The following is a 27,791-nucleotide window of genomic DNA, read 5'->3' as shown; positions in this document are numbered from 1 at the left end:
ATGTTATGAATACCCAAATGATGAAACTTGACTCTCAAAGATAAGCTTAAATTAGCCTCAAACAGTGATTAATATGCCCATATTTACCTGGTTAAGTAAGTTTACGATATTACATGTTTAAACTTTGAGGGTTGTTATGGCCTGACATCAATCATTTTTGCCAGATATATATTTCACGTATCTGAAAATTATCTTTAATCCTCACACCGCGGATGCATGTTAAACTGTGCATACGTGACAAATAGCGCATTTACAAAGTGCTGTTTCATATTTATTATACAAATGTATTGCAAATATGATAACATTATCAGACATTCGATCAGTTCAAAAACCCTAGTTGTCCGTAGAAAAGCTTTAAAGCTTCACTCTCACAGATTTACCATTTTTACAACATTTTATTTTTTGTCTTGGAAAGAGCAAATGTTTGCGAAAATATATGCAAACCAATGATATAAGATTGCTGACAAAAGATCGGATTGCAGATTTTCTTATTTCCGTTCGAAAATGTTTTATGGCTTAAACCGTTACTAACGGTTTAAGAAAATGCATAAAACATCAATTTTTGAACTTATATATAAAAATCTGCGATCTAATTTTTTGTCAGCAGTCTTTTATAACTGGTTTCCGTGGATTTTCGCAAAAAATGGCTAGTTCCAAGACAAAAAATTAAAAAGCCTTCAATCTGTGAGAGTCGCGGCAGCTTTAATATCATATTCCCATCAATGCATAAATCGACCGCAAATCTTGTAATTTGTGAAAGCTTGTAGTTTGTGCTATAGTTATTTTATTAAACATTCAATAATGTTTGAAGTCTTTGGGATAGAAACAGTGGGATAAATTTAAACATTTCAAGGTATATATTTTAGAGCCAACACCATTCGTTCAGAAATTGTTTATACCAAGAAATTAAACGTATCAAAAGGAATTTTACAATGGACGCGAATGTATTTGTAGGTGAAGTTATAGATGAAATTATAGATAAAGTTTCATTAACAGATGGTGAAATAAAAGTTAAAATACTTAAATCAGCCATTAAACATATACGCAACCTAAGCGATGGAGCCTTAATAGATCCAGACACGTTGAATGAAATAGACAAGGTTGTTGATAAGTTAGATGAAACTTTTTTGGAACAAACAATAAAAAAAGAAGAAGAAAATTACAATATTCTTTACATTACCATAGAGAAGTACCATTCGTCGCTGAAGGCGGTTTTATGGAAGATGATTGAAAAATACCCGAATTTAATTTCCCTTCCGCGTAAGGAAGAAGATTACGAAGGGCACACCGCCTTTCATTTAGCAATCTGCAAAAATAATCAAGTTCTTGCCAAAAGATTGCTTTACAGGGTTTTCAAGGTTGGGGAGGATAAAAAGAAGAAATTAGGGGAGGATAAAAAGGAGAAATTAGGAGAGGATGGAAAGAAGAAATTAGGGGAGGATGAAAAGAAGTTATTAGGGGAGGATGAAAAGAAGAAATTAGGAGAGGATGAAAAGAAGACATTAGGAGAGGATGAAAAGAAGAAATTAGGAGAGGATGAAAAGGAGAAATTAGGGAAGGATGAAAAGGAGAAATTAGGGGAGGATGAAAAGGAGAAATTAGGGGAGGATGAAAAGAAGAAATTAGGAGAGGATGAAAAGGAGAGTTTAGGAGAGGATGAAAAGAAGAAATTAGTGGAGGATGAAAAGCAGAAATTATGGGAGGCTGAAAAGAAGAAATTAGGGGAGGATAAAAAGAAGAAATTATTCGAAAGACGTGCGACAGGGAGAAACTTTAGGGAAACTGTGATGCTCGGAGAATTGCCTTTGTTCACTGCTGCCTTGTCGTTTAACAAAGGTAATAACGCAATGAGTCAATCGTAGTTTTATAATCAGGACCAAAATCACATCATTTAAAACGTTTTAAGTTACTTTCTTTAGACAAATTGTGTACCGATTTATAAGGCGAAAACAATTGGGCGATAGAGATTCTAGTGCATAGAAGTGTTTGTGTGCACTTTTTCAAGATTGTTTCTTTGTATATTTTTCGTCCTGTTACGGAGTCTACTGATACTTTGGTACATAAGGAAAGAACTATCTGGTAACAGGAAGAAATTGCAGTGTTAAGGATATACATATATTGATTTTAAAGTATGAAAGATAAGGTTAAAGAGTTGTCATCCTTATTTTTCTGAAATAATTCAAATGTATACTATTTATTTATTAGCATTTTAAGCACCGGGTTAAATGTTCTCATTATCTTTCGTACATGACTTCAGTGTCATCCTGCTACCGGAAAGCCTACCAGTTACCGGACAGTTCTTCTTTTATCCCAATTTCCTTCCTGTTTTCCACTTTATCTTATTGATTATCTTCTTCTTTTATTCCAATTTCCTTCCTGTTACCCACTTTATCTTATTGATTATCTATCAAAATGGAAGACTCAATATACAAATTGATTTCCTAGAAGTACGTACATTATATACGGATTATATTTCAATATACATAACAGTAGATCCTAAAATATGAACCGCAACATGAACAATTAATGCAAAAAGCCATTACTTTAGGAATAGAAATTGACGGTTACAGGAGAGAAAGCAAGCATCGGCCAATCACTTTTGAATTGATATATTTATTGCCAAAAGTCTCTGGGGGTCTATGTCTTCTTGTAAGCATTAGTCAAATGTTCTATGAGAACTGAAGATAAAACAATCAAAGAAACTGTTGGTACATAAGTACTCAAAGTGTGCCACTTTTGAAAAATGCCCATGTGTTTGAATAAATAATTATATTTTCAGTATGAAGATGAAACGAATGTGCATGTGCCTAAACCCGTTTATGTTAAATAATGCAGTATTGACTGTATTGTGATAAAAGGACGCTTCTTTTTCCAGAAATGTTTCTGTTTTTGCTGACGAAAGGGGCGGACTTGTATGCTATAAACGAATCCGAAGACAATATATATCACACTCTGATAAGGTAACATTTCCAAATAACATCGCCGTTTATGTTTTCCACTTAACATCTTTTCAAAAAACAAACACATGACCCATTAAAATAAAGTGAATGCTTAATAAAACAGTATATCACCACGACATACAAAAAGTCATTTTCTTTCATTTGGTCAAAATGAAGGGATTCTGTTTAGCGCTGAATAAAAAAACGCTGCCCTATAAGTCGTTACTAGTTATAGCATACAAAATACTTTCATTAAATGTGTCTTTCAATTTTTAAAAATGAAACTGTTTGAACGGATCAATTAATTGTGATTACGTAGTTAAAACTGCAATCCGTCCATTTCAATTTAAAAGCGAAAATTGAATTCACATGCGAAAGTCCCGAAGGCCCTTGCCGCAAAACTGATTAATTGATAATCGCCGAGTCATGAAAATAATCGCAGAAACGCTATACAAATATGTTTCTGTATACAACATGTTTACTACCATATGTATTAATTGTCTTAATACACACTAATCTTATCTTAACGTTTGTTATTTTTTCGATAGGAAACGTGTAATGCGCATGCGCCTATAAAATTTGCATGATAGTGGTAGGCCACCGAAATTACTACACCGGTAATTTGTTCATTTGAACAGAAATGTACTAGGGAGTGTAAATATTACAACATAAATAAACGAAAACATCAAGAACACAAAGTATTAATGCTTTTTTTAAGGGAACCATAATAATACAAATGAGCTTGTAATTGAGATTGTTTATACTACATTAAAGCTGCACTCTCACAGATTGAACGTTTTGACAACTTTTTTTTTGTCTTGGAACAAGCAAATTTTTGCGTAAATATCTGCAAACCAGTAATAAAAGACTGATGACAAAAAATCAGATCGCACATTTTCATTTATCCGCTCCAATATTGATGTTTTGATAATATCGACTAGCCAATCACGCATAAGGAATGAATTCTACTAGGTAGACATACCTAGTAATCATTTTTAATGGAAAATACGAAAAACCTGCGAAAATAAATTAATTGTAAACTATGTGGTACTTCAGTTAGTAAGTTTCAATGCATTGTACACATCGATACCAAGTTTATGTTAGTTTTCGACAATTTTCTTTTTTTTGCTATTTCATCATACGGAGTTCAGCCTCCTTAATTGAATATATGATTTCTAATTGTCTGACACCAACACAACATGTTCAATTTACCAAAACAAAACGTTTGAGCCTTTCATACGTTTTTTTCTGAAACAATGAAACACTTGCCTCAATACGTGCTTTGATAAGATAGCGATCATCGTAGGATACGTGCAAACCAACGCGCGTATCATACGATATCGTACGGTAACATGGCAATCGTACGAATCGTGTGTTGAAAACATGGCTATAGTACGAAGCGTATATAGATTACATGGCGATCGTAGGACACGTGCATTGATAACATGGCGATCGTACGATATGTTAATTGATAACATGGCGATCGAACGACAAGTGCGTTTATAAAATGGCGATCCCAATCCTATTCAACGTCTTAGCCCTGTTTTCTCTAAAGGCATACCACGTTTCACACTCAACGCCAACCACTGGAAAAAAGATCCAGTCTAATGTAATAAAACTCCGTTGTAACGGGTTATGGTTTGTAGCCGTCTACTCAGTTTTCCCTGCCATTGTATTTGAATTATGGATTGTCCAGCTCATATTGTTATCTGATGATGTTCACCGTAATCCTGGTCCCGATTCATTTTCATCAAGTTCAACAGAATCCAGTTCGGATTTATCAAAACTCCTTTTGTCACAACATCACGTCTCATTTATCCATTACAATGTACAAAGCCTGCAAAACAAGGTTGATACACTTTTCTCTGAATTGAATGGATTTGATATTATAGCTTTTTCTGAAACATGGCTTAATGAATCAATCTCTTGCGAAGATATATCTTTCATTGGTTATCACACGGTCGAGAGACGTGATAGACCAGGCGACAGTCATGGTGGTGTTTGTGTATTTATCAAGGATAGTATACACTTCACTCGCCGCCTAGACTTAGAAATCAATTGCCTGGAAAGTATATGGGTCGAAATTACTTTGAAAAGCCGTAAGCGTTTACTGTTGGGGACATTTTACAGACCACCAAACTCATCTAGCGCGTATTGTGATTCTATAGAGGACTCTATGGAACTTGCCATTGATACAGGAATCAGTGATGTAATAATAACTAGTGATTTTAATTACAACTCAAGCAACTCAAGTTCTTCCAGGCGTATTCAAACCTTATGTTCTGTCTATGGACTTTCGCAAGTTATAACCGGGCCGACCCACTTTACTGAAAATACCTCATCCACACTAGATATGATCTTCGCTTCAAACACTAATAGCTTAATATCTTCGGGTGTTGGGGATCCTTTTCTCCCATCCAATATTCGGTACCATTGTCCTATATTTGGAATACTTAAATTCGCTAAGTGTAAGACAACCTCGTTTCCGAGGCAAGTATGGTATTACGACAGGGGTAACTACGAGGAGCTACGAGGTTTTCTCGACAATACTGAATGGGACTCTCTTTCTGATGCAAATATTAATACATACCCTTACAATGTAACTAATTTTGAATCACCCCAAAAGATGTATCCCAACTAAAACAGTCGTTATTCGACCAGACGACGTTCCCTGGATGACTTTGCATTTAAAAAATCTCATTCGCAAGCGTAAACGGTACTATAAAAATGCTAAGAGTAAAAACTCAACTCTACTTTGGGATAAGTTTCGAAGTTTTCGAGACGAAACCTCTCTGGCCATTCGGAGTGCAAAGGAAACTTACTATTCTAATCTTTCGGAAAAGATTTGTTCTGGGTCTGTCCCATCTAAAGGCTGGTGGACGATTTTAAAGTCTTTTCTTAATCCTCAATCTAAGCCATGTATCAATGCAATTCAAGATCCCACTAACGGAGAACTGTGTCTAGATGACGCCGATAAAGCTGAACTGATCAATACACATTTTAGAAACCAATCTTTATTAGACGATAGTGGTCATGTCATTCCGCCAGTAAACAATCGCTACGGTAATACTAATCTTGATAAAACTGATAAAATACAAGCATCAAAACAAACAAATAAACTTCTTTATTCAATACAGCAAAAACATATTTTCAAACCACCATCTGAAATTAAATGGCAACACGTTTTTCCAAACTTAAATGACAATATACCATGGGAAACTATTTACAGACAAACTTTTACAACGTCAATAGACTCGTCCCTACGAAGTTTTCAGTATAGGTTTCTGTTAAGAATAATACCAACAAATAAATATCTGTATATGTGTAAATTAAAAGAAACCAATCTATGTGACTTATGTAACATGGAGATAGATACTGTAGAACACTTATTCTGGGAATGTCTGAAGATACAACCATTATGGAACGAACTAAATAATTTCATTACATCTAAATCAATGAATATTTGCATTACCAAACAGGAGGCGTTTTTAGGAATTCTTGTTAAAGGAAAAAACACCCTTATTTGCAACTTCCTTATTCTGTTAATGAAATTTTTCATATTCTCAGTAAAATATAAAAAAGCAGTACCAACATTTCAAGCGTATAAACAATACTTAATACTGAGAGAACAAATTGAATCGCAAATTGCACTATCAAACAACAAATATGAAACCCACATAAGGAAATGGCAGTGTTTAAAAATCAAATAATAAAATAAATATCACAGCAATAATAGCACAAACCGTAAGAAGCTGTTTTTTTCTACTATTTATGATATAATAATACTCATACAATCCATAGGGGAGAGCAAGAATGTATGCGTGTGTGTGTGTGTGTGTGCGTGTGTGCGTGTGTGCTTTGGTGTGTGTGTGTGCGTGCGCGTGTGTGCACGTGTGCGTATGCGCATATAGAAAATGCATAGAATTTTGTTTTTGTATGAATCTGTTCTTGATCTGTTTGTTAAAATCAAGGCTATGCAAAAAATGAATGAGAAAATAAATAAATAATAATCTTGATAATATAACTTTGCTACCAAGTGATATCACCGACGTTTTAACCTCCCTCCCCATAAACAAAGCCTCAGGTCCTGATGGAATAAGCAACCGAATACTAAAAGAATGCTCGCACTGTTTAGCTCGCCCGCTGTGTGTCCTTTTTAATACATCTCTTTCTACCGGTCAGTTTCCCAAACAGTGGAAAGATGCCAATGTATGTGCAGTTTTCAAAAAGGGAGATCCGTCACTTCCTGTAAACTATCGTCCTATTTCCCTACTTAATATAATGGAAAAAGTGTTCGAGCGGGCAGTATATAAACATTTGTTTAATTGTTTTATATCTTCGTGATATAAACTTTCTAACTTCGTTTCAGTCAGGCTTTCGGCCAGATGACTCCACTGTTAATCAACTTACCTTCCTTTACAACACTTTTTGCAAGGCATTAGATGATGGCCTTGAAGTTCGAACAGTATGTTTATATAAGCAAGGCGTTTGATAAAGTTTGGCACAAGGGTTTGCTTGTGAAGCTTCAAGAAACAGGTGTCCATGGCAACTTACTATCGTGGTTCCGTGACTATCTGAATAATCGTAGGCAACGCGTAGTTCTCCCTGGCTCCATGTCTAGTTGGGCCCAACTTAAAGCCGGTGTTCCGCAAGGTTCCATTCTATGTCCCCTTTTATTTCTTATATTCATAAATGACATTGTTGTTAATATTGGTAGTAATATTAGGTTATTCGCAGACGATACCAGTCTGTACATTCTCGTTGATGAGCCCTTGAGGGCCACTGAAATAATCCAGAGGGATATTGATAGCATAAGTACTTGGGCTGATAAATGGTTAGTAACCTTTAACCATGCAAAAACTATGTCAATTTTGTTTTCCCGAAAACGACAACCTCGTTTCTATCCCTAGTTAACTATGTATGGTATTTTTTTTTTCAGAAACTAACTCGCACAAACATCTTGGTTTGGTCCTTTCCAGTGACTGTACATGGCACGAGCACTTTGAGTACATTAGAAGTAAGGCCCTCAAACGCATATGCATCATGCGAAAGCTAAAATTCCGTTTGGACAGAAAATGTCTAGAAATTATCTATTTTTCATACATTCGCCCAATGCTTGAATATGCTGATACAGTGTGGGATAATTGTACAAACTATGAAAAAATGAACTTCAAAAGATTCAAAATGAGGCCGGTAGAATCGTCTGTGGGGCTACAAAGCTAGTATCTATTTCCGTTCTTCACAAAGAAATGAGCTGGCCTACTCTTTCAGAAAGACGACTCAATCACAAACTATGTCTCTTCTATAAAATTGACAACGGCCTTGTACCTGAGTATTTATCATCTCTTACACCCCAAACTGTTGGTTCTCATAATTATCCACTACGCAATGCATCTAATACAAGAACGGTTATGTCACGTACTAGTTCTTACTTTTCCTTTTTCCTTTCTTCTTCTGTACGTGCATGGAATGAACATTCTCGGGATGTGCGGGACAGCCCTTCTATTGCTTCTTTCAAGAGATCTATTTCAAATCAATCTTCAGTCTGCCCTCCATACTATTACAACGGTAGCCGTCGCTTGCAGGTACTCCACGCTCGACTGCGTACTAGTTGTAGTGCCCTTCACCTCTTTTGCAAAAACATAATAATTTCTGCTCTATGCGAATGTGGTGAAGTTGAAAGTAGCACTCACTTCTTCCTGCATTGTCCCTTGTATACGGATATTCGACAAACCTTAATTCGTGATATGTCTAGAATCACACGTGTTGACATTGATATCATTATCAACGGTGATCCCACCCTTAACAACGAGAGCAACTTAAAAATCTTTAGTTTTGTTCATAACTTTTTACAAAACTCGAAACGCTTCTGATTATGCTATATTCCCAGACTTGACCCTTTCTACCAAACGGTACAGATACCCAACTATTATCAATCTAACTATCATCAAACTTACATATATTCTCGCTCTGTCTACTTTTGTTTTCATCCATGCTCTCTTTTCTTTTTGTTACCGAAATCATCATTTTTATACACTATTTCAAACGCTTTCTTTCGTTCTCTTAAGATAATATTCTGCATGTTTTCATTAACAACATATATACATGTAATTAAAATTGTCTAACCTTCTTATTACTCTGCATAACGTGTAACTTAATTCTCATGGAGAGAAACTTTATAAGCTATGCTTTCGTTTCAATCCGATTCAATATATTAATGCAAATACTTAAATAATATTTAACGTGTATTATATGTATATAAAGATATATAGATATGTTGAATAAAATATGTTTAAATCAAAATGGCGATTGTACGATTCGTGTATATAAGAGGGCAATCGTACGATACGTGTAATGGAAACATGGCGATCGAGCAATAAGTGCATTGGTAACATGGCGATCTTCCGAAACTTGCATTAATAACATGCCTATTGTACGATACGTGTGTTGATAAAATGGCGATTGTACGATAGGAGTGTCGACAACCTGGCGATCTAACTATACGTGCGGTGAAAACATGGCAATTGTACGATAATGTTGTGATCGTACAATACATATATTGATAACATGGCTAGCGTACAAAATGTGCGTTCATTACATGACTATAGTATTATACGTGTGTTGATAACATTGCGATCGTACGATTCGTTCGTCGAAAGCATTGCGATCGTACGACATGTGTATTTATAATATGTCGATCGTACGATCAGTGCATTGATAAGATGGTGATATTCCGATACTTGCGTTGTTACGATTGAGATGATATGATTTGTGAATTTATAATATGGTTATCGTACGATACGCGCGCTAATTACATTGCGATCGTACAAGAGGTTCGTTGATAGGATGTCGATCGTACAATACATGCATTAATAACATGAGTATCGCACGATACGTGCCTTGATACGATGGCAATCGCACGATACGTGCGTTGATACGATGGCAATTGTACGATACGTGCCCTGATACGATGGCGATTGTACGATACGTGCCCTGATACGATGGCGATGTACGAAACGTACGTTGATAACACAAGTATCGTACGATATGTGCGTAAATAACATAGCGATGTTTCGATGATATGATGGCATTCGCATTGATTATATCGTACGAAACGTGCGTTGATAAGATGGCGATCGTACGATACGTCAATTGATACGATGGCGATCGTACAAAACATGCGTTAATAAGATGGCGATCGTACGATACGTCAATTGATAAGATGGCGAACGTACGATACGTCAATTGATACGATGGCGATCGTACGAAACATGCGTTGATAAGATGCCGATCGTACAATACGTCAATTGATAAGATTGATAACATGGCGATTTTACGAATTGTGGGTTGATAAAATGGCGATTGTACAATTTGTGGATTGATACGATAATATTGCGATAGTACAATATGTGCGTTGAAAATATTGCGATCGCACGGTATGTGCTTTGATCAGATCGCGATCGTTCGATTTGAGTGTTGATACCATGGAGATTGTACGTTACGTGCGTTGATAACATGGCGATCTTAAGATTCGTTCGTGGATAACATGGCGACAGTACAATTCGTTCGTTGATAAGATTGTGATAATATGATTCGTTTGTTAATGACATTGCGATATTGCGATACGTTCGTTGATAACATGGCGATCTTAAGATTCGTTCGTTAATAACATGGCGACAGTACAATTCGTTCGTTGATAAGATTGTGATAATATGATTCGTTTGTTAATGACATTGCGATATTGCGATACGTTCGTTGATAACATGGCGATCTTAAGATTCGTTCGTTAATAACATGGCGACAGTACAATTCGTTCGTTGATAAGATTGTGATAATATGATTCGTTTGTTAATGACATTGCGATATTGCGATACGTTCGTTGATAACATGGCGATCTTAAGATTCGTTCGTTAATAACATGGCGACAGTACAATTCGTTCGTTGATAAGATTGTGATAATATGATTCGTTTGTTAATGACATTGCGATATTGCGATACGTTCGTTGATAACATGGCGATCTTAAGATTCGTTCGTTAATAACATGGCGACAGTACAATTCGTTCGTTGATAAGATTGTGATAATATGATTCGTTTGTTAATGACATTGCGATATTGCGATACGTTCGTTGATAACATGGCAATCGCACGATACGTTCGTTGATAACATGGCGATCTGACGATACGTTCGTTGATAACATGGCGATCGTACGGTACGTTCGTTGATAACATGGCGATCGTACGATACGTTCGTTGATAACATGGCGATCTGACGATACGTTCGTTGATAACATGGCGATCGTACGATACGTTCGTTGATAACATGGCGATCGTACGATTCGTTCGTTGATAACATGGCGATCTGACGATACGTTCGTTGATAATATTGCGATAGTACGATACGTTCGGTGACGAGATCATGATCGTGCGATATCTGCGTTGATAACGTAGCGATTGTGCGATAAATGCGTTGATGAGATGGTGACCGTTCGATATGTGTGTTGATGAGATGGTGACCGTACGATATGTGTGTTGATGAGATGGTGACCGTTCGATATGTGTGTTGATGAGATGTTGACTGTACGATATGTGTGTTGATGAGATGGTGAATGAATGTACGATATGTGTGTTGATGAGATGGTGAGCGTACGATATGTGTGTTGATGAGATGGTGACCGTACGATATGTGTGTTGATGAGATGGTGACCGTTCGATATGTGTGTTGATGAGATAGCGATTGTACCATAATTGCCTTGATAAGATGTCGATCGTAGGATAAGCACTTACGATACGATTTTTCGTACGATCGTTGATAATACGACCCCAATGATAACATGAGTACGAAACATGCATTGATACGATGGCGATCGTATGATATGTGCATTGATAACTTGGCGATTGAACGATATGGGCATTGATAACTTGGCAATTGAACGATATGGGCATTGATAACCAGCGAGTGAACGATATGGGCATTGATAACTTGGCGATTGAACGATATGGGCATTGATAACTTGGCGATTAAACGATATGGACATTGGATAACTTTTTTTTTTTTTTCCCTCAAACTTTTTTTATTCAACAATCTATATGCATTTTACATTTCATAGTAAAACATTACATAATACAAAACTTACAAGCATGATATAGCAAAGCAGTAAATTTATGTAACAGTAATCAGTAATAATTAACATACTACGAATGTGCACATAAATCAAGAACGACTGAAAAAAGGGAAAAAAGGGAAGAGTAAGAGAAAATAAATATCATAGAACATGCATGTAAAAAAAGATATAATTGTTTATATGATACATTGTATTATTCTTTTGCATGAAAAACTTGAAATCGGAAAAGTGTAATTACAAGAACAAATTTCTTACAATTGCCCAATCATTTTTAAATTTATCTGAAATATTTGTATTTTCATAAATGTTCCATGCTAACTGAAGGCTATTTTTGAAACCAATTACTGTTGGAACACACTTTTTTCTTTTACACAGAAAAATAAATTTCTTATATTCTAATAAAAGTATATCAAATTTGAAGTTATTGTTGCCAGAACCTAACAGTACAAACATAATGTTAATGACAATACTTGAGTCATTAATATTCAACTTATGTACCATATCCTGCAATACCGGCTGTATTTTATTGCAATCCCAAAAGAGATGTAAAAGAGTTTCTTCATGGCATTCACAAAAGGAGCAAATATCATTTTCGACCAGCTTCATTTTATATAATAATGAATTTGTTGGTAATATTCTATGAAGAACTCTGAACTGTAACCATTGAATATAAGAATCTTTTGTACACTTAAATACACAACTATAGACATTTTTCCAATTAATATAGATATTTTCATATTGTAATAACCATTTATGTTGACTTGTTGGAATTTCATTATTATTAACAAAGATTTTATATAGAAATCGGTTTACATTTTCTTTTGTCAAAATTGGGTTTATAAAAGTGTTCATACATTCTACAAAGTTAAAGTCATTAAGCACAAATTTAGAATGCCTCATATAGGCCTTTATCGCAGAAATTAATCCATTATAGTGTAGGAAGTTGACCTTGTTATCAATTATTGCTTCAATTTCCATCAGGCTATACATATTTCCATTGGCATTAAAAACATCTTTCACACAACGTTATCCCTTATTGTATAGGGTATGAATAAATACATAATTTCCATTACCAAACTTGTGGTTGTAGAATAATGGCATATGCATAAATTGATTAATATTTTCTATACAAAACTTATCAATGTATAACATATATGCATTAATAACATCTTTCCAGAATGTGTTTGACCTCTTTTTACAAATAATTTCACAAATTTTCTTTCCACAATTCAACAATTTTTTAACTCAAATAATACAGACATTAATTTAAAGCATTTACTATTTCCATTCAATATACAATTTCTAATCCATTTTATCTTTAAGCTATACATATAACTTGTAACATCAATCATATTAATACCCCCTTCTGGAAAATCTTTTTTTAAAATGGTACTCTTAATTTTTGCTTTTCCATTCCACACAAACTCAAGGAATAAATCATTTAACTCTTTCAGAAAATCATTTGGTAAACTAATGAAAAGGTGTGTAAATAATGGAAGTAAAATTGACTTAACTACCGTAAGCCTGTCAATTGGTGTGAGTTTCCTTTTTTTCCAATACATAATGCTGTTTTTAACTTTTAACAATTTTTCATCAAAATTTATCTTACCCATTTGATTTAAATCCACATCAAAATGTAACCCAAGTAATTTGAATCTAGTATCTCCCCATGACAGTTTAAATTTTGTTTTTATGGATCGTGATGAGTATTTTAGTGGTCCTTTCCAAACTAATTTGGTATTATCATAGTTAACTTTAAGCCCTGATAATTGTGAAAAATGATACAACAAATCTACCACCGTTCTCACTGTTTCCTCAGTACCATCTAACAGAAAAGATGTATCATCAGCAAATTGTGAGATCTTATATTCCTCACCATCAATAACAATACCTTTTACAGTTTCATTGTTTCTAATCATAATTGCCAGAATTTCTGAACATAAAATAAACAAATATGGAGAAATAGGGTCCCCTTGTCTACATCCTCTTCCTATCTTAAAAAACTCAGACAAGTGTCCATTTAATTGGATCGCAACTTCAGTATTGTTTTGTATGGTAGCTGGTTTAGGTAAACAACTAACTCCAGTTAGAAGACAACATTTTATTAGTTCTTAACAGCATGGATGCTACAAGCAGAGTGCATACATGTATGAATGGTCAAGTGTATTCTGAGCAGAGAGACTGCTATTGGCTAGTGGGCGATACACCTTTACTACAGTGGGTTGGGCTTATCAGTAATTGGCAGCTAGTCCAATTATGTAACATCTCTCTTTCTTTGAAGTAGGGTTCTCACAGTCAGTACTGGAGTTCACAGCTTGTAGTAATTTGCTAAGTTCCTATGTCAATAAATGCACAGCTTGACTTATCCATTTTATGACTGCATAGTTTATATTACATGTCTTGGGTTTTCTGCTAATGTAAGAACACTCTCTATTATATCTAAAATCTAACAAGAATTAAACATATAAACATGAAAAAGTAGTTCCTGAAAACATTATTTACATAGTCAATACAGCATGTATTTACAATGAAAGTTTCTGAGGCATTTTGACATTCCGACCCGATCTCGTTGTATAATAAACCCTATCATCAGATGTCTGACAATGGCTATCTGAAATTGGCTGTGCTTGTGAGTTGACAGGTATTTCAACTGAAGGGGAATTAAATGTTTCCTCTGATACTTGTGGCTGTACTGTATTACCTAGAGAAGATGACTTTTCTGTAGCAGGACAAGGTATTGGGCTAGGATTTAGATCAGAGGTGGATGGATTTGACTGATAAGATTGACCATTGGTGGGAAAAGGTTTCTCATTAGTTTTTAAAAGATGTTGCCTGTTTCTTCTGTATAATCCTTCGTTCTCTTTTTTGACAACATATGACCTATTGTTAACCCTTTTTTCTACTACAGCAGGTAACCAACGTTTTCCTTGCCTTACCCTTACACTTTCACCTATTTCAAGAGATCTGAGTGGCTTAGCAGACTGGTCATGATAAAACTTTGACTTTTGTTTGGAAATATGCATTTTGTCTTTAACAGTCTGCATATCATGTACTCGTGGCTTAAGCTGTTTGTCTACTAATGGCAGTGTTGACCTTAACTGTCTGCTCATTAAGAGCTGTGCAGGGGATTGACCACATTGTAATGGGGCATTGCGATACTCTAACAGTGCTAGGTATGGGTCATTTCCTGCCTGTTTTGTTTTTGTGAACAGAGACTTAATTGTCTTGACGGTAATTTCAGCAAGTCCATTACCCGAGGTGTGACCTGGGGAAGATGTTATGTGTTTGAAATCGTACTGTTCTGCAAATTTGTTGAACTCTAAAGAGTCATAGCATGGTCCATTATCAGATCGTAAAACTTCTGGGATGCCGTGACGGCTGAAGTAACCTTTCAATTTATCAATCACTGTGACTGACCTTGAGTTTGGGAGCATGCTAACCTCAAAATATCTGCTGTATGCATCTACCAGCAAGACATATTCAGAATTGTTCCAGTGGAACAGATCTGTGCCACAGATTTGCCATGGTCTATCGGGCACTTTGCTAGGTTGCAGGGGTTCCTTTTGATTTAAACACCTGTGTTCTAGGCAAATTGGGCAATTTAGCACTAGTGATTTTATCTCTGAAGACATATTTGGCCAAAACAGAACCTCGCGTGCGCGTTGTGTGCATTTCTCTACACCAAAGTGACCTTCATGAATCTTTTCCAACATTAAGGGTCTGATTTCCTTGGGAATAAGGATTTTGTTTCCTTTCAGTATAATGCCATCAACTACTGACAATTCATCCCTAAAGTTCCAAAATTCAAGAAGCGTGCTGGGGTATTGTGGTCTGTCATTTGACCATCCTTCAAGAATAACCTTTGCAAGTAATTGCATTTGAGAATCTGACTCTGTGGCAGTCCTTATCAGCTCCATTTTCTGATCACTTACAGGTAAATTTGACATGACAGCGTGTACATGCACGTCTAAACCTTCTGCAATTTCTGGGTATGTGTCAGGTAAATATTTGCGAGACAGCGTGTCTGCTAGAGGAATTTGTTTACCTGGGACAAATATTAAATTCTACATCGTATTTCTGCAACTGTAACAGCAAACGTTGCAAACGTGGGGGTGCACAATGCAAGCCTTTTTTCCAAATTGCCAACAGTGGTTTATGATCGCTCTGACATTTGATTCGTTTACCATATACGTACTGGTGAAACCTTTTGCAACCAAAGAAAATGGCATATAGCTCTTTCGTTATCTGAGCATAGTTAACCTCTGTTTTAGTGAGAGATTTCGAAGCAAAACTGACTGGTTTCTCATCTTGCATGAGAACTGCAGCAAGGCCATATTTGGAAGCATCAACCTGTAGAGTTATTTCCTTTTTGGGGTCAAAGTAAGCTAATACAGGACCTGGACTCTGAGTTATGACATTTTTGACTTTCTGAAATGCTTCCTGTTGGGGCATATCCCATACAAATTCTACATCCTTAGAAAGTAGTTGCCTTAAGGGCAGTGTGATTTCAGAGAGTTTGGGTGCAAACCTTTGAAGGTATGTGACCATTCCCAAAACAGTTTGTAGTTCTGATTTTGAATTTGGTGGTGGCATGTCCTGTATGGCCTTGACTTTAGCAGGATCCATTTTTAGTCCCTCAGAGCTGAGAATGTGACCAAAGAAGGGGATTTCGCTCTTGCCTATATCGGTCTTATCTGCATTAAGTTTTATACCCATTTCACGACATCTCGTCATGAGCATGTCAAAATTGCGGTCGTGATCTGCATGATCCTTACCAAAAACGACAATATCGTCAACAATTGTCCTAACACCTGGCAAATTTTCAAGACAATGGTCCATTTTTTCTTGGAACAAATCATTTGCGTTATTCAGGCCAAATGGTAACCGCAAGAAACGATACCTGCCAAAGGGGCTGTTGAATGTTGTCAGGTATGAAGCCTTTTCTGTGAGCTTAATTGACCAATAACCACTGCAAGCATCAAGCTTTGAGAAAATGGTTGCATTTGACAACTCTGGCAATATGTCATCAAGCGTCTTGTTTGGATAGTGTGGTCTTTTGATTGCGTCATTGAGGTCTTTTGGATCTAAGCATATCCTTAAAGAACCGTTTGCTTTTTCTACAGTGACCAAACTGTTTACCCAGTCTGTAGGTTCAGTGACTTTGCAAGTGACATTTAGATGTTCCATGCGATCAAGTTCTACCTTGAGTTTGTCTTTAATTGCGACAGGGACTTTGCGAGGTGGGTGAACTACAGGTAAGACGTTTTCATGCAAGTGAATTTCACATTCACCTGGCAACTGACCAATACCTTCGAAAACGTCTGCGTATTTCGAGAGGACTTTATCCTTTGTGAGAGGTGTGTGATTTACATTATCTTTGCTTGGGGTACTAGAATTCATTGCAAGTACAAGATTTATCAGATTCATTCTCAAACATGTCTGTAAGCCTAATATGGGGCTTGAACCTGATTTAACTATGTAAAACTCTTCATTGTAAGTTTGACCATTGTACTTACAAGGTATGGTTATGTAACCTTCCACGCATAGTGGTTTGCCATCATAAGCAGTGAGGCGTTTCTGAGCTTGTCGTAATGGACCCTTTAAGCTTAGTTTCAAGTACAGTGACTTTGGGAGGACATTAACTTGCGCACCTGTGTCAATTTTCATGTCTATTATGGATGTGCCTACTTTTACTTTGGCAAATGCTTGGTTTGACAATGAGTCATGTTCAATGCTATTTACAAAGAAATCATTCTGAGAGTAACAATCGAGATCAGATCTTATATCAAAATTGTTTACCTCATTGACCTTCTTGCTGTCATTGTCCTTCTTGCGACACATTTTTGCGAAGTGGTTCAGTCTATTGCAGTAAAGACACACTTTTCCCTTGGCAGGGCAGTAGTCTTTCCTTTGGTGTTTGTTACCACAATTGTCACATATTTGAATGTTAGTCCTTGCACTTTGTCCATATTTGGAACTCCGGGCTTCACTATGTCCATATTTGGAGTTCTGGGCTTCAGGCTGTCTGTGGAACGTCTCCCTCTGTGGCGGCTTGGTCCTGCCTGGTTTCCGACTCCCAACTGCATTTACAAATTGTCCAATTGCAGTGATATCCTTCACTTGGGACTGGCTGAGCTCATGGGTGCGAGCTAGGTCTATACACTTTGTCAGTGTGAGCTCTGATCCTTCATTGATTAGCTTTTCACGGATTTTGTTTGATTTAATCCCAAACACAATGTGATCTCGGATCATCTCGTCTTGAATCCCGACTGGGTAACCACAGTCCTTTATAAGAATTTTCAGCTGCGTGACGAACGACTCGAATGGTTCTCCATCTTCCTGTGCGCGTGACTTAAACTTGTAACGGCTGAAGATGTGATTTGACTTCGGGGCACAGTAGCTCTCAAATCCGTCATAGTAATTCTTAAGTGTCTTGTTGTCATTGTCACTTAAGTTCCATGTGGAGAAAATTTGTCTTCCTTTTTCTCCAACCCATAGCATTAAGTAATTGCACTGGGCTTCCTCAGACTTTTTGTTTAGAGGTCCTCCAAACATAAAGTTTGCGTGCTCCTTGAACTTTCTAAAAGCACTTGGCAAGTCCTTTGACTCCCAATCCATTCTAGGATTGTTTTGTGAATCCATCTTCTTAAAATGGCATAAAACACAAAGACAATTGTCCACAGAATGTAGTGAACTTCGTTAATCCGAATTATACGTCATTGTCACTTTTCTTCTGCCACCATGTTTTGTATGTTAGCTGGTTTAGGTAAACAACTAACTCCAGTTAGAAGACAACATTTTATTAGTTCTTAACAGCATGGATGCTACAAGCAGAGTGCATACATGTATGAATGGTCAAGTCTATTCTGAGCAGAGAGACTGCTATTGGCTAGTGGGCGATACACCTTTACTACAGTGGGTTGGGCTTATCAGTAATTGGCAGCTAGTCCAATTATGTAACAAGTATTAAACATAAAAATTCTTATCCATTTTTTAAACATATCACCAAAATTGAACAGTGACAAAGTCTTTTCAATAAAATTAAAAGATATGGAGTCAAAAGCCTTTTCAAAATCAATCAACATCACTAGGCCAGGATTTTTTTTATCATCGCATGTTTTCATAATATCATACAACAATCTTGTGTTTTCACTTATATTTCTACCTTTAATGAATCCTGTTTGATCTTTTGAAACTAAGGTATCTAAAACATTTTTCAATCTGTTGGCTTTACTTCCTGAAGCTATCTTGTAAATAACATTTAAAAGAGTAATAGGTCTCCAATTCTTCAAAAACTGTTTAGGCTTACCGTCTTTCGGTATACATACAATTGTTCCCAATTTGATATTTCTAGAAAATGAATTAGACAAAAAAGCATGATTAATCGCTCTTAAAATAAACTTTCCAATATCTTTCCAAAACATTTTATAAAAATTTACGGTAAAACCATCACAACCAGGACTTTTATCATTTTTCATTTGTTTGACAGTATCTGAAACCTCTTCATATGTTTAAAGTCCCTCTAAAGAGTGTGACTGCTGATTGTTAAGTACATTATAGTTGCAATTATTAAGTTTAGTTTGTATATCAAAGTCACATGGTAAATTTTCCTTATAGAGATTATTATAAAAATTATAGGCTTCTTTCAAAATTTCCTCTTGTTCCAAAATATAAGAACCATCTTCTTTTTCAATAAATGGTATATGCTTAACAGCAATAGTTCTTTTTTCTAAATTGCAAAAATAAGTAGAAGCCTTTTTTTCCATTTTCAATCCAATTTGCCCTAGATCTTATTACAAATCCTTTTAGTTTATTGTTTCTTAATTCACTTAGCTCTGTCTCTAAAATAAGTAGTTGATATTTATTAGTATCTGAAAGATTTTTTTGTAGTTCTAAAATATCATGAAGCAACTTTTCCTCTTATATATTTCTCTCTTTTGATTTATAACTAGCATATGATATAGTTTTACCTCTAATTTCCACTAACATAGTTTCTAGAAATAATTCATCGTTTATTACAAATTGTATTTCTGATCTGTCCATTTTTAACACAGCATTACAATCATATACTGGAACACAATATTGTAAAATAATCTCATCAATTTTTCTTTTCACAATGTTTAAATAATCCATTTGAGATAAAAGTGAGTTATTAATTTTCCAAAGGCCCTTGCCATGCTTAGCTTTTGATAAACATAATTCTAAAACAATAATTAAATGATCAGATTTGTAACAAATATCTGTATCACACTTTCTAACATAATTTACCATATTATCTGTCATCAAAAAAACCTCCAGTCTACCTTGCTGAAATGTGTTCAATCTCCTCCATGTATAATTTCTAGTATCACCATGTAATTCTCTATATGTATCTAACAAGCCTCTATCTGGCATGATGTTTAACAATCTCTTTCTAGCTCTAACATTGTTATTTATAGATTTGTAATTCTTGTAGTCCAACTCTGGATTTAGCACTAAATTATAATCTCCACAAATTATATACTTATCTACATTATTAAATGTATCTATTTTATCAAAAATCATATTCAAGAAATTAGGACAGTCATTGTTTGGTGCATATATATTAGCTAACAAGAAAACCATATCATTGTACAATATTTCAATCATAACAAAATTTCCACTATTATCTTTTACTACATTACAAATTTTCACATTCAAATTTTTCCTAATGAAAATAGCGACTCATCTAGCATTGGATTTACCATGACTAAAAAAACATTCTCCATTTCATTCTGAATATATTGTTTTCTCCTGCTCATTTGTAAAATGTGTTTCCTGAATACAGGCTATATCAACTTTTTTTTCTTTGAGTAAATTTAGTATATCAAGGCGTTTTTTAGTATTGTTAAGCCCGCGGCAATTATAAGAATACACTATTAAATTAGACATCAGTATATGTTGTGTCTACATACTCATTCAGACATCTATAAAAAGTGTAACTACATTTCATAACAATGAACTCAACAAACATTTTTATGTAAAAAATATTCATACATTGCATGTTAAAATTTACAACAAAAAGGAACATAAACAAAAGGGCAAATTTGAAAACTCAAGTTTTCACTTATTACATAGAACTATGTGTATATTATTTACATGAACATAACTTATAAAAACTTTAATGACTTAAATAAAGTCCAAACTTAAAGGTCATTATGTATGACAAAAACTTATCAACACCTGATAATTGCTGTAAATAACATTTCTTTATACAATATATTGAATAAAGGATCAAGTATTTAACAATATGGCAATCACTGACCGATCACATGGCAGCATTTACCTGTTGGGGTTGGGTTTTAGTTGCAAAATCGTTAGTTTTTATCAACGGTAAAAAGTATATATATCTAACAAAAACATTTCTTGTTTACGATATATGACATTTAATCTATCATCTTGAAAGTAGTTTTTCACTCCATGGTCTAATGAGAGAGAACCAAAAAGCAACATTAAATTACTAATGTATGCATAACAGATATCTTAAATACTTTAAACCTGAAGCTTCCCCGGCAGTCCTTGGATGAAATAAATATCGATGAAGTATATACCTTTAAAACAACAAGAAAAGGGTATCAGACCAAAAAATGATTTTTAAACAAAGTTAAGAAAAAGGAAGACATTTTCAGATATTTCCAGGTCAGTAGTGTAATTATGAAAAAAAGAATAAGCTCAGATATACTTCATTTTTGGCCCCGCTTCATTCTAAAATCAGCAATTTTCTCATTTATATCATCATAAATATCAAATTTAACACGCTCTTGTTCGCGGGTCTGTCCATAAACTGATCCATTGAAAAACCAGCCAGTCTCTATTTGGTCGTGGTCATAAAGTCTGTTTATCAGGATGGTGTTGCGGCGTGTTACGTCATCTGTTACACGGTGCCCTGATGACCTAAGTTCCTTCCTCTTTCTCATGACACGGTTTTTTACACTAGTGTTTATGGTTTTAACGATAACCGGCCTTATCCCACCCCCTCTGGTTGGTAGTCGGTGTATCGCCAGGATCTCTTCCCTACGAATCGCGGTACTCTCACCCTTCAGAATCTCGCCCACTTTCTCGACAAGCTTGTCCTCCGTCTCACCCCGCTCCTCACTTACCGCCATCATCTTAAAATTTGTTTTCCATGAATATTGTTCATTTTGATTTGCCATCTTAATTGCATCTATGCTTCTTGTTTCGTTAAATTGAGCTCTTTCTTTGAGGTCGTCAATTTGCTTTTGGAACTTTTGGGTGGTGGTTGATAATTTTTCTGCAAGTTGTTTTTTATCAAATTCTAAGGACTCAATTTTATCATGAAACTGTTTACATTGTTCTTGTATCTGCTCTGAGACTTCTTTTTGGAGTTTTACTTCGAGAGATTTCAATATTGTAGTGACTGTTCCGGTGATCAATTTTTCAATGTCATCTTTTTTCATTATATCATCTCGCAATTTAGTTATTTCACCTGAGATTTCATCTAGATGTATGTTAATGGCAGTTATATCACCCACACTTTCGTTGCTCACCTCCGAAAATGACCTTTTATTTGGTGGTTCTGAATGTACTTTTCCTTTAATTGTCTGTTTTGATTTCAGCGGTTGGGTTTGATTTTTCCCACTCATGTTGATTTTTCACTTAAGAGTTTTGACCTTCAAAGTGTCCACTTTATCGGTATGTAATCCCTGATCTCTAATCCCATAAAACACTGTCTACATTTGTATAGCACACTGCCCCAGGTGTTGGTAGTTCATGTATTCCAGGTATTTGAATTACTCAGGTGTGAAAAAGACAAAGAAAATTAACATTTCTCCTTTTTTCTTCTCACTTGTAAAACTTTTTTAATTTAATTTTTCATATTCACAAAGCCTGACTTCTAAGAAACATATCTATATAAAAATTGTCACATAAGTCCATTTATTTCCCATGTAATAAGTGAAAAACTTAGAGAGAAAATTTTCACACCACCATTATCCTGTGTTACTCGCATTACATAACTTTGCGATTGAACCATAAGGGCATTGATAATTTGGCGTTTGAACGATATGGGCATTGATAACTTGGCGATTAAACGATATGGGCATTGATAACTTGGCGATTGAACGATATGGGCATTGATAACTTGGCGATTTAACGATATGGGCATTGACAACTTGGCGATTGAACGATATGGGCATTGCTAACTTGGCGATTGAACAATATGGGCATTGATAACTTGGCGATTGAACGATATGGGCATTGATAACCAGCTATTGAACGATATGAGCATTTATAACTTGGCGATTGAACGATGTGTGCTTTGATTACTTGGCGATTGAACGATATGGGCATTGATAACTTGGCGATTGAAAGATATTGGCATTGATTACTTGGCAATTGAAAGATATGGGCATTGATAACTTGGCGATTGGAAGATATGGGCATTGATAACTTGGCGATTGAAAGATATGGGCATTGATTACTTGGCGATTGAACGATATGGGCATTGATAACTTGGCGATTGAACGATATGTGCATTTATAACCTGGCGATTGACCTATATGTGCTTTAATATATGCAACTAATGCCATTTTACCAGATATGCTCACTACTATCAAAACAAAGTAGACGATGTCATCAACATGCTTACAACTATCAAGGCTATTGACAAAACAAAACAGAAGGAACTCAAAGCTGAACATAAAGATTCAACCAATGCCACGTCAATGGGACCAAAGCCTGGAACACTCTGGACTTGGAGAAACAAATCGGGTTTGAATCCTTTAGAGCTAGCGACGAAATTCGGTCTTTGTGACATATTCGTGATGATATACAACTCACAGGTAAACGTTCACCATTAGCCACTTATGCTCGGTAAAGTTCACATTTATTGTACATGTATATACATTTTGACCGATAATAAGTCTTATTTAAAGTGTTTGCCATATGTTACTCTTATCACATTCTGTAGATTGAAAATAAAAGAAATATGTCGTTGTATATGACTCATGTCGAATAAACTCTAAGTTGTATTATGCTATATACAGACCCAAATGTTATTTTAATTGCGTTTTCAGTGTCCTTTTTTATCATGAATTGCGTATTGAATTAAAGGAAGCTTTCATATGGAAAGTTGTTTCATGGCTTGTATTCATTTAGTGCCTATAAAGTAGTTATATATTGGGGATTGAGCTTTGTCATGTTGACTACTCACATCAAGACTATATTCCAAAAACAAAAGTATTCTTATGGATTATGCTAGCATTGGAATTGATTGATCTATATTTCTTCTATATAGTCTTGTTCTTGCTCTATATTCTTGTATAGTCAATCCAATTACGCACACGTCTTTTTTCAGCCGTACTTTATTGGACAATCAAACGATGGACTGAAAGACATTAAGAAGTTCGATATAACGGACTTAGATCCTATTGTGCACGACGCCAGTGATTCCGGATCCATCCTGAACTTCCTTTTCGAAATTAATCCTTCGAAAGCAATGCCTTTTATTCGTACGCCTCAGATCAGCAAAATTATTGAGGAGAAATGGTCACACTACATGCCATGTGTCTATATTTGGTTCATTCTGCACTTGGCATTCATGAGCTTCCTCACGTGGTATGCAATCGCAAGTTCGGAACAGAATTTCAATGACGAGACGCAATTCAATGTTGATGCACCTCCTTCCTACAGGAACCTTGATACGGCTACTGTTATAGTTTCCCCCTGTATTTGCCTTTTTGGGGGACTTCTGTACACTTTGCCGGAAGTCGTAAAAGTTTTAAAATCTGGGTGCACGTCGGAAACCGGAACTCTTAGTACAATATGGACTTGGATGAAAAACCCAAAACTGAATCCCTACAGTAATGGGGCTTACAGAAGCATTATCGTGCTTTTTGCGACCAGTTTAATTTTGGGCAGTTGTTTTGCATTGGTGGTCGGGGTGCATCAAGATTTCAAATACGAACAGTACTGTTTGTACATTTCAGTTATAATTGGATGGCTGTTTGTTGTATTCTTCCTTAGAATGTTCAAGCATTTCAGTTTCTTCGGCGTTCTTCTTCAAAAGGTGATTTTCGGCGATATCACTCGGTTTATACTCTTTTTTCTCCTAATTATCTTTGGATTCGGTACGGCGATGTTTATGGCCATTCAGGGCTCGCCTGCTACAGATGATCCAGAGTACTCCACCTATGGCAGAACCTTGTTGTCCATGATAAAACTGATAGGCGGAGTAGGAGATTCGCCAAGCTTCTACGAGACAAGAAACCCGGGAATATGCGTCACCATCTTTTTAATCTACATCGCCATGACAGCTATAGTCATTCTAAACGCTCTGATCGCAATGATGGGAACAACATGCACGCAACTGCTTGAAAACGTTGATAACGTACACTCCCATGATCGTTATTGGAAACTAGAACGTCTCTCCATAATTTTGTTCTTGGAAAGCATCCTTCCTGAGTATTGGATCGCGAGGGTCGGGAAGAAGCCGAAGACTGAAGACGAAGACGACCCCAAAAAGGATAAGCGATATCTGGAGATCCGTTCCATTACCGATTTAGACAGCAAGGAGATCGTTGATAAGAGAGAAAACAATTTACAAGAGTTGCAAAGACCTGCACGAAGCATAGACATTTATCACATCAACCAATGTGAACATTTCAAACCATACCAAAACTTTAGGTATATTTCAGATTGTCCACAAGATTCCAAAAAATGAGTGCGTGACGCTAATCTTGCATAAGATGAGCACATTTTTTGTTTGTTTTTATTTAAAAACCTTTAATTAACTGTCTGTAACAATTGTTCATTAGTGATTGACTAGAAACATCCTTTTTAATAAGTACCTATACTCCTATTAATGTATGTACATAATTGTTTGTAAATATACGCCTATGAATGTATGTACATGTATAAATGGAAGTATACGCCTATGAATGTATGTACATGTATAAATGGAAGTATACGCCTATGAATGTAGTACATGTATAAATGAAAGTATACGCCTATGCATGTATGTACATGTATAAATGTAAGTATACGCCTATGAATGTATGTACATGTATAAATGGAAGTATACGCCTATTAATTAATGTATGTGCATGTATAAATGGAAGTATACGCATATGAATGTATATACATGTATAAATGGAAATATACGCCTATGAATGTATGTACATGTATAAATGGAAGTATACGCTTAATAATGTAAGAACATGCATGTTTAAAACTTACGCGTTTTAATGTTTGTTGCCTATATGGCCTATAAGTGCATGTAAATCTACATGTATGTTTGACAATATGTGTTTATTAATTCATGTACATGTATAAATGGAATTATTCGCCTAGGATTGTTTGGAAATATACGCCTATTAATGTATTTACATGTCTCTTTGTAAATATACGCGTATTAATGTATGTACATGTTGGTTTAGAAATCTACGGGCATTAATGAATGCACATGTATGATTGTTTGTAAATATATGCCTATTAGTGTATGAACATGTATGTTTGTAAATATATGCCTATTAATGTATGTTTGTAGATATACGCAGATTAATGAATGTACATGTATGTCTGGAAATATACGCCTATTAATGTATGTATATGTATGTTTGGAAATATAAGACTATTTATGTATGTTTGGAAATATACGCCTATTTATGTATGTACATGTATGTTTGGAAATATACGCTTATTAATGCATGTACATGTTTGTTTGGAAATATACGCCTATTAATATATGTACATGTATGTTTAAGAATATACGCTTATTAAAGTATGTACATGTATGTTTAGAAATAAATGCTTATTAATGTATGTACATAAATGTTTAGAAATATACTCTTATTAATGTATGTACATGTATGTTTGGAAATATACGACTTTTAATGTATGTACATGTATGTTTGGAAATATACGACTTTTAATGTATGTAAATGTATGTTTAGAAATATACGCTTATTAATGTATGTACATGTTTGTTTAGAAATATATGCTTATTAATGTATGTACATGTTTGTTTGGAAATATACGCTTATTAATGTATGTACATGTTTGTTTGGAAATATACGCTTATTAATGTATGTACATGTTTGTTTAGAAATATACGCTTATTAATGTATGTACATGTATGTTTGGAATTAAATGCCTATTGATGAATTTACATGTGTGCCTGAATTAACCTCTAAATATTTTTAACATTTAACGCCTACACTAAGGTTTACGGCTATCCGTTACCTGTTATATCGCAGTACATACTACATAAGTTGTTATCATCTTCTTTTTACAAGTCAACAATAAGTTGGGTGTGACCTTCGCTTAATATACCAAAAAATGATGACGTCACTTCCTGTTTCCTTTCATAAGCCTTTGACAACGGGTAACATATTTTTTTCCACCCAAATTCGATTCCGTTGAGACATTTCTGCAATCGGTATTCCCTCAATTACTTGTGTAATGATCAATGAAATCGCTAAACGAATCGTTATCTGTATATCTCAATTCAGGCGCGTAGCTGTCTATACACGAGTCAGCGGCCGAATCCACATGATTCTGACAAAAAATACAAAATACAAAACAAATCAGCCAAAGTTGTAGTTTGCGTACTTGACTACATAATCCTATAACTAACTGTCCATTTTCCAGTACTAAATAAAGCACCTCAGAACGCTAAGAATGCACCATTGTTTTTAAAATGTTCCGAGGGGGCATGCCCCAAGAGCCCCCTTGCCCTCAGCACAATTATGA

At 35.3% G+C, this 27,791-nt stretch overlaps 1 protein-coding gene across 1 annotated transcript; it reads left to right on the top strand.

The window, feature by feature from the left end:
• The first annotated feature begins 833 nt into the window (after positions 1-833).
• On the top strand, positions 834-27,609 carry LOC128227711 (transient receptor potential cation channel subfamily V member 3-like). Its single transcript, XM_052938482.1, has 4 exons — positions 834-1,836; positions 2,876-2,960; positions 23,638-23,881; positions 24,397-27,609. The coding sequence occupies exons 1-4, from the start codon at positions 933-935 to the stop codon at positions 25,759-25,761; spliced, it is 2,598 nt and encodes an 865-aa protein (XP_052794442.1). The 5' UTR covers positions 834-932; the 3' UTR covers positions 25,762-27,609.
• Positions 27,610-27,791: the final 182 nt, after the last annotated feature.

Source organism: Mya arenaria, chromosome 3, assembly GCF_026914265.1.
Source record: "Mya arenaria isolate MELC-2E11 chromosome 3, ASM2691426v1".
Classification (NCBI taxonomy): domain Eukaryota; kingdom Metazoa; phylum Mollusca; class Bivalvia; order Myida; family Myidae; genus Mya; species Mya arenaria.
The sequence above is the reverse complement of the archived record's forward strand: the minus strand, read 5'-3'. Positions and strand labels throughout refer to the sequence as shown.

Bases quoted from the DNA above. Each gene is read 5' to 3' on its own strand.
- LOC128227711 (XM_052938482.1), top strand. From the start codon at position 933: ATGGACGCGAATGTATTTGTAGGTGAAGTTATAGATGAAATTATAGAT. The intron at 2,961-23,637 runs GTAACATTTCCA...CCATTTTACCAG, and splicing joins ATATATCACACTCTGATAAG to ATATGCTCACTACTATCAAA. The intron at 23,882-24,396 runs GTAAACGTTCAC...GTCTTTTTTCAG, and splicing joins TGATGATATACAACTCACAG to CCGTACTTTATTGGACAATC.